General features: G+C 61.5%; 1 protein-coding gene across 1 annotated transcript; it reads left to right on the top strand.

Moving 5' to 3' along the window:
- Positions 1-1,932: 1,932 nt before the first annotated feature.
- QRFP (pyroglutamylated RFamide peptide) lies at positions 1,933-2,319 on the top strand. The gene has a single exon (XM_054174251.1). It carries the CDS (start codon positions 1,933-1,935, stop codon positions 2,317-2,319), a length of 387 nt encoding a protein of 128 aa, XP_054030226.1.
- The last annotated feature ends 5,822 nt before the right edge of the window (positions 2,320-8,141 follow it).

Raw genomic sequence — 8,141 nt, 5'->3', positions numbered from 1 at the left:
TGGCCCCTTCCTGCAGAGCAGAAGGCTGCTGCCCACCCTCCACCCTGCTCTGCTCCAGCCTAGGACAGACCCAGGAGAGCAGAGCTGAGTGCCAGGCGTTGGGGGCCACGCTTAGGACTGGTGCAGTGGCCAAGGAGGAGGGAGGCACTCAGGCTGTGTATGGGGGGCCAGTGTCTGAGCAGGTTTGGGGGTGCAGGGGTCTGCACACACATATCCCCCCCACTGGCACACACTCCTGCGACCCCCAAGCAGCACACACAAACCTGCAGCCACCAAGCTGGTGGGGAGGGCATTTGTGCCCCTGGATGAGAGCCTCCCTCCTACCAGCACCCCCACCAGCGGCTGCTGCCTCAAGGCCAGCTCCAGCCCCTCCGAACGCGGAGCCAAACGAAGGAGGTGCCTCAATTAGCGGCGATGCCGAGCTCCCATTGTGGCAGCTCGGCCAGCCCCCAGCCCCTCTCCAGCCCCCTCCCAGCCTCTGCTCCGGCAGCCACAGCCCTGCGAGCCCAGGGGTGACAGCAGTTGGCGCTGGTGGCTATTTAAGGGCGGGTGAAGGGGACTGGCCAGCTCAGCCTGGGCACAGGGCGGCACGGAGCAGGGCCAGGGCAGGCGGCACTGGGGCATCGCCCAAGGCAGAGAGGTGAGTGGCTGGCAGCTGTCTGTCTTGTCTACCTGTCTGTCTGTCCATGTCTGTCTGTCTCCATGTGCCAGCTTTGCACCCTGCCTTGATGAGCAGCGAGGAGATGGGAGGCAGCTGCTGGGGAGAGGGGGCAGGGCTGGGTACCCACTGGCACCCCAGCCATGGGAGTTGGCAGCACCAGTTGCTGGTGCTGGGAAGGTTCTCCCTGCTCTGGATGCATCCCAGTGATCTGGCTCCACGATGGGCAGCTGGGAGCAAAAGGGGAGAGAGTAGGAGAGTGGCAAGGTGTGAAGAGCCAGGGAGGACCCCAAAGGGAAGCCCACAGGCAGGGGAAGTGCTGGGGAGGGCAGGTGGGGACCTGGGCATAGCTGGGTGCAGCAGAGCAGCAAGGAGCACCCACAGCAACCCCCCCAAGCTGGAAGCAGTGGGCAGACACCCTGCCCCCCAGCACCTGCAGAGGCTGTCAAAGCAACACCTCCAGAGAAAGACAACAATGATAAACCAATGCAAATCCATTTCCCCTTCCTGAGCCTCAAGGTCACCCCAGGTGCCTGCAGCATTGCTGCCCACAGCCCAGGACCCTGCTCCCCCCCTGCTCTGCTCAGCAGACCCTGCTGCCAGCAGGGCACCTCTGAGCCCCATAAAGCAGAGGAGTGTGGAGGACCTTCCTCAGCAGCCAGGCAGGAGCTGCGCAGGGCAAGACGAGGCCGGCTCAGGTGGATGCTCTTTAGTCCTCCCTGCAGTGCCTCTAAGAGGAGTCCATCAGCCAGCCCCAGCCAAGCAGAGCCCAGCTCCTGGCTGGCAACCAGGGGAGAGGCTGCAGGGCTGTGATTTGTGAGCATGGAGCTGCTGAAGATGAAGGGCAGCAGGGCTGAAGGAGGCAGGGGAGAGGCAGAGTGAGCACAGGCATCCCCCCAGTACCCCTGCTGCAGCTGGGTCCTGGTGTGGAGGCTGCTGGAGAGGTGGTGGCTGCTCGGGGTGGGGAGGGCTTCCTGTCAGGGTGCAGGGGTAGCAGGGCTGGGGAATGGGTGCTGGCCAAGGGCAGCCCTTGCTGCTGCTTCAGCTGCTGCCCAAGGCTGCTCCATGGTGCACCAAGGAGCTTCAGCTGCTGCCTGAGGCTGCTCCATGGTGCACCAAGGAGCTTCAGCTGCTGCCCAAGGCTGCTCCATGGTGCACCAAGGAGCTTCAGCTGCTGCCCAAGGCTGCTCCATGGTGCACCAAGGCGCTTCAGCTGCTGCCCAAGGCTGCTCCATGTCTTACCACTGTGTCTTTCCCTCCCTCTGCTTCCCCAGATGCGAGCACCTTACTCCCTGTCCTGCCTCTTCCTGCTGAGCCTGGGCAGCTGCCTGCCCCGCGGCGAGCGGCCGGAGCTGGCACACCCTGGGCACGGGAGCTCGCTGGAGCCCAGCTGGCAGCGCCTGGCGGCCGAGGACTGGGGCGGCCGGAGGGCAGCGGCGGAGCGCAGGCGAAGCCAGGAGCTGAGCTCGCTGCAGGGCATCGCCAGGGAGCTGCGGGGCCTGGGCAGGCAGGGGGCCAGGAGGCAGCTGGGCGGGCAGGGGGGCTCCGAGCTGCTGCCCGCGGCGGGGGAGAAGCGCAGCGGGGCCCTGGGCAGCCTGGCCGAGGAGCTCAATGGCTACAACAGGAGGAGAGGAGGCTTCACCTTCCGCTTCGGGAGGTGAGGGCCTGGGCCGCCCCCTCCCCGTCCTGCAGCTCACCTGCTCCATCCTCCCCTTCCACCTCACCTGGCACAGAAGGGCACGGAGCAGGCACTGCTGCTGGGCTTGCCCCTGGAGGGAGGTCACCACGTCTGCTCCACTTGCAGCCCCGCTCCAGCTCTCCTCTCCCCGTTCCCAGCTGCTGCCATGGAAGCAGCCCTCCAAGGATGCCGCCGTGTCCCTTCCCTGGCCGCACACAGCCTCTGCTGGGGCAGAGGGCAAGGGCCCTGCTGTGCACCAGGCTGGGCAGAGCCAGGCGCTGAGGCCGGAGGGTCACAGCAGGATGCTCCTGGTGGTGACAATCCCTTGGGGACTGTCTGTAGCTGCCAGCCAGGGCAGGGCTGCCAGGGAAGTGCAGGTCCCTCAGAGCTCCCCACAGAGCTGCTGCCCTGCTGCCTATTAAAGAAGTCCCTCTGGCAGCAAACTCTGCTTCGTGCCAAGATGCCACTTGCAAGAGCCAGCTCCTGCCCACAAACCAGGCCAGAGCAGCAGGGCTGGAGAAAGTCTTGTGCTTAGAAATCTCTGAGCACAGGAACCTGCCCTGGCACCACCATGCTGCTCACAGCCCGACCCTGAGGTGCCAGCAGAGCTCTCACCAGCATCAGATGACGATGACCAACCTTCAGCATCCTTTGCCACAGCACCCCAGCTCCTGCCTGAAGGCCTGGCCCTGCCCAGCACCCTCCTGGCCTCATCACCACAGCACCCCAGCTGGAGCTGCTGGAGGAACCTGGGTGCAGAGGGGCTGGAACAAGGACCCCTGCAGCTCCCCCAAGGCCACCAGTGCCATGCTTGGTATCTTCCTGCTCTCCAGTCCCCTCCACTGCCACTGCTGCAGCTTGGGGCATCCAAAGCCATGGCTGCAAAGGACAAGCCCCACTCTTCAGCCTCTGCCTCCTCCTCCTCCTCCTGGCTTGCTTTGTGCCTGCCACTGCAGGCAGAGCCATCAGTAATCAGAGGTCCAACTACTTGGCTTGTAGGCACCGAGGGCGAGTTAGACACCTAACGACTGCTAATATTTCATTGCAGGCACAAAAATGAAGCAGAGCAATGATTTGCAAGCTCTAAATTGCACTCTCAGAATCAAAGACCGTGGCAGGACTTGGCTGGGGGTGGAGGGGGTGGAGGGGGGAGGAAAAAAAAGAGAGAAATCCAGCTCCAGGAGCTGCATTGTGAAATCCATCAGGCAGGCAGAGCGCTGCACACCCTGCTGCCGGGCTGGGGGGAGCTGGGAGCACAGCAGGAGCCGTGGGAGAAGGGAGGAGAGCTGCAGCCTGCAGCAAAGGACCAGCTGTGGGGCAACAGGTCCAGGGAGGAGGGATGGAGGCTCCGAGGAGCTCCGTGTGGGTCACACAGAGTGGGAGAGGCTCTGCTGATGGCCCTGGTGTGAGGGCAAGGAGAGGGAGAGCGTTTTCCTTCCCCCTGCAACTCACCCCACAGGGCCCACAGCAGCAACCAGCAAACCTGGTGGCACTTGGGGTGGCTAAGCCCAGGCAGCCCCCTACCCCAGCACCCCCAAAGCCCTCTCCTGTCCCCCCCACCCCAAAGGGCAGCAGCTGGGGGGACACAGACACAGCGCTGGTGTCAGGCAGCGAGATGGAAGCTTTATCAATATTTCTATGGCAACCTCCCCCCCCCTGCCCCCCCCTTCCTTTGGAGTGTTCAGCCTATCAATAAATAAGCCCTGATCAATTTTACCCTGCACTGGAGTCGGGGGGAGGGAGGAAGGGGAAAGAGTCTGGGCACAGGGCTGGCTCTGCCCTGATGGATGGCTGCAGGGCAGAGTGGCACCGAGGGCTGTGGGCAGGGAAAGGAAACCTGCTGGGGCCGGGGGGGGACACCTGGGCTCCTGCTCTCAGGTCAGAGCAGCAGGATAAAGGCCAACATCTAAGGAGGCTTTGATTGCAGCTCAATAATCCTGATCTGGAAGCAGAAGGCAGAGCCCCCCCAGCACTCACCTGGCAGGGGGCACACAGCTGGGCTCAGCCCCTGCGCCTGGGGGGCTCCTGATGGGCAGCTCGGTGCCACGGGGAGGAAGCCATCCCCCTCCTTGTCTGCAGGGAGCAAGAGAGGTCCTGGGAGCCTGTGGTGGGGCTGGCAGGGGGCTGCAGCATGCCTCAGCTGATGCAGCTGGGGACAGGCAGCGCTCCAGGCCCCTGGGAGCTGCTCCCTGGAGAGGGAGGTAAAAGTGACTGGAAAATAACTGCCTGGAGTCTGGGGGAGTTGTCTGGAGGAAGGAGTGGGGAACACACCAGGAGTGACCCCTAGGAGGCTGGCAAGCCCCCCCCTGCCTGCTGGGCATGGTGCTCCCCATCCAGCTCCCAGAGAGCTCACAGCCCAGCCCCAGCAGGAGCTGGATCTGCTGTGGATGGCCATGCAGGCAGCAGAGTGCAGTGTGCACAGGGCAGGACAAGCTGCCTGGAGCATGGGCACCACCACCTGCCACACAACCCAGCCCACCAAGGGGCACACCAGGCTGGCACTGGATTCATCTGCACCCCTGGGACCAGGCAGCACAGAGCACTGCAGAGCCTTGCTGCCAAGATCACCACTGCAGCCACAGCCCCAGCAGACATTGCCCCCACCAGCCAGGCTCCCCCTCCAGCCCACCCCCACCAGCCAGGCTCCCCCTCCAGCCCACCCCCACCAGCCAGGCTCCCCCTCCACTGGGTGCCAGCTGCTGACCACGTTTTACATCTGATGAGCAGCAGCTTCCCAGCCAAAGGCAGGAGGACAGGGAAGGCAAAGTCAGGAGAGGGAAGATGGTAATTGCAGAGGCACAGGAGCCACAACAAAAACCCAAACACAGCGATTTTTCCCCCAGAGCACTCTCACCTGCAAGCTCAATAGCCTTGAAAATTGTTGCAATCAACCTGTTAAATGCATCGATCTGTTAAATCAACTCCCACTGCACTCAGCTAAATTTAGCCTCCAAGCCCCTCTCCCAGCTCTGCAGATCCTGGGACTTGCCCCAGCCAGGTCAGCAGAGCTCTGCCATCCCACCCCACCGGGGGCCTCCCCCCAGGCAAGCAGAGCTGGAGCTGACCAGGAGGGGCAGGGGCAGCTTCAGCCTCTCCAGCAACAGGCTCTGTGTGGTGGTGCCCAGGGACAGGGCAAGGAGCAAGGGGTCGAAGCTGGACCCCAGGAGGTTCCACCTCAGCAGGAGAAGCCTCTGTGGTGTGAGGCTGCTGGAGCCCTGCAGCAGGCTGCCCAGAGAGGTTGTGGAGTCCTTCTCTGGAGGCTTTCAGAACCCACCTGGATCTGTTCCTGGGTGACCTGGCCTGGGTGACCCTGCTCTGGCAGGGGCTTGGACTGGATGAGCTTCAAAGGTCCCTTCCAGCCCCTAACACTCTGTGATTCTGTGACCCCTGCTCAGCCCACAGCTGTTCACCATGCCCAGGAGCAGCCTGGCCCCTGGCTTTTGCCAAGAGTCACCAGCACAGAGCCAGGAACCCCTTGCAGCCCTGGGATACCTTCACCAGACAGCACCACTGCTGCAGGGAGCAATCCCAGACTGGGTTGGGTGGGAAGGGACCTTGGAAGCTCATCCAGTCCAAGCCCTCTGCAGCCAGCAGGGACATCTGCAACTGGAGCAGGCTGCTCAGAGCCCCAAGCAACCTGCCCTGGCTCCAGCCTGAGCCTTGCCAAGTGCAGGCCACTAATGGCACTGCTGCTGCCCACAGCTTCCTCTTCTCCAGGCTCATTCAGAAGCAGCTCCATGCAACTGCTGCAGGACAAGAAAGGTTCCTGCTCAGCCTTGTCCCCAGTGCCCACCGGTGAGCAGGTCCCCATGCCAGGACTGGAGACCTCACCAGGGACTTATGGAGGGGATTAGGCACTGCAAGAGCTGTGCCACAGCCCTAGAACAAGCCCAGGCAGCTGCAGGACCTGGGGCACACCACCACTGTCCCCTGCCCTGCCTCCTCCTCTTCCCTGTTTGCTCCTCAGCTTCATCTTCATGAATCAAGGCAGAGCCTCACTTCAGAGCCTGCTGAGTACCTGGGTAGGTTCCTCCCTCCCTCCCAATTTGCTGAGCAGGCTGAAGAGAGACTGCAAAGAGAAAAATCAGGATGGACAACCAGGAATGGGGGAGGGAGCAGCCAGAACTGTCTGAGGAGAGGAGCTCATGGGTCACCTCCCAGAGGAGGGAACAGCAGCAGCTGAGCTGGAACACAGAGGGAGTGGAAAGGACCTTGAAGAGTCCACCTGACTCTGACAGGGGCAAAGTCATCTCTGGTTTCATGGCCTCGACTTGCCCCAGGGGAGGTTCAGGTTGGCCATTAGAAGAAACTTCTTCACCCTAAGGGTTCTCAAAGATGGGAACAGGCTGCCCAGGGAGCTGCTCCAGTCCCCAGCCCTGGAGGGGTTTCCAAGAGGCAGGGATGTGGTGCTGAGGGCCATGGCTCAGCCCCAGCCTTGCCAGAGTCAGATCATGCTTGGACTGAATGAGCTCAAAGGACTTCTCCAAGCCAAACCATTCTGTGGCTTTATGACAAACCTTCCCCTCTGAGCACAGCTCCAGAGCTGGGGCAGTGACCCTGCAGGGAGCTGTGCCCCCAGGGTGCCACCTCCAGCTGTGCTGGCTCCAGCCCAGGACAGGCAGCAGTGGAAACCTTGTGCTTGAAAGGTTATTTTCCATCTGGGTGAAGACAGCAGCAAAGGCTCTGCTGCAGCAGAGCTGATGGCAGAGCCTTCATCCTGAGCATCTTCTTCCTCTCTCCTCCAGAGCCAGGCTGTGGAGGCTGCTGCCTGGCTCCGACCAGGGACACTCAGCCAGGGCAAGACTCTCTCAGAGTGTAAGGGGAGGTGACAGGGATGGAAGCAGCTCTGCCAGAGACAAAGAGAGGCTTTTCCTCACCATTGATTTATTTTTAAATACACTACAGAAGAGAGAGAGGAATAAAAAATAAACAAAAGGGGGGGGGAAGGAGGAAAAAACCCTAAAACAACAAAACAAAAGAGGAGAGAGAAAAGGGAGAGGAGAAGGGATCCAAAGCCATGCACAGAACCAATCTGTACTGGAGCAAATGGAAGGGTGGGGGGAACCCCAAGCCCCTGAAGGATCAGAGAGCTGAAGGACAGAGCTATTTACACCCTGTAAAAAAGACAAGGCTACAAAAGTGTAATACCAAGATACAAAGGGGTAATATAGTGGCACAAAAATGGTATCAGATAAAAACAGTACCTCCAGGAAAGAGACAGTCCAAGGGCCTCGGGGCCTCCCCCTCCTCCTCAGGGTTTTCTCAAGGCAGCCTGTGGCACTTGTGGGTTTCCTTTTGAACACCTCTGTCAGGTGCTGCTTGGGAGGGCAGGGGTCGGGGCCGGGAGGGGGGAGCACAGGGGGGAGCTACTGGAGATCATTACACGACCCAGGCCCCAGGGGAGCAGGGTGAAATACAATGGAAGGCAGTTAGTGTCTGGAGCTAGAGGAGAGGGGGCACCAGGGGAAGGGGAGGTGGGAAATGCCTTTGTCTCCCGTTTGGAACTGTTAAGAGGAGTTAAATTGCACTGTTAATAGCCCTAAGCCTTCTGCTGTCACTATTGTCACGAGTCACAGTTAGTTCCCAGTCCTGCTGCATTAGTGGGGAAGGTCCCAGGGCCTCGGAGAGGAAGCCCAGGGCCCTACTGTCAGCCTTTCTGTGGTGTTTCTCCCTGGGAGATGCACCCAGGAGAAGCCTCTGCAGACCCCACACGGATGGAGCCAGGCTGGTGGTGCTGCCTCCACCCCCCAGGACTGGCAACCCGAGCTGCCCATGGGGAGGCAGCCCTGGCACGGGGGGGGAGGC

This window comes from Dryobates pubescens, chromosome 29, assembly GCF_014839835.1.
Source record: "Dryobates pubescens isolate bDryPub1 chromosome 29, bDryPub1.pri, whole genome shotgun sequence".
Lineage (NCBI taxonomy): Eukaryota > Metazoa > Chordata > Aves > Piciformes > Picidae > Dryobates > Dryobates pubescens.
Note: the sequence above shows the minus strand (reverse complement) of the source record. Positions and strands in the feature narration are given on the sequence as shown.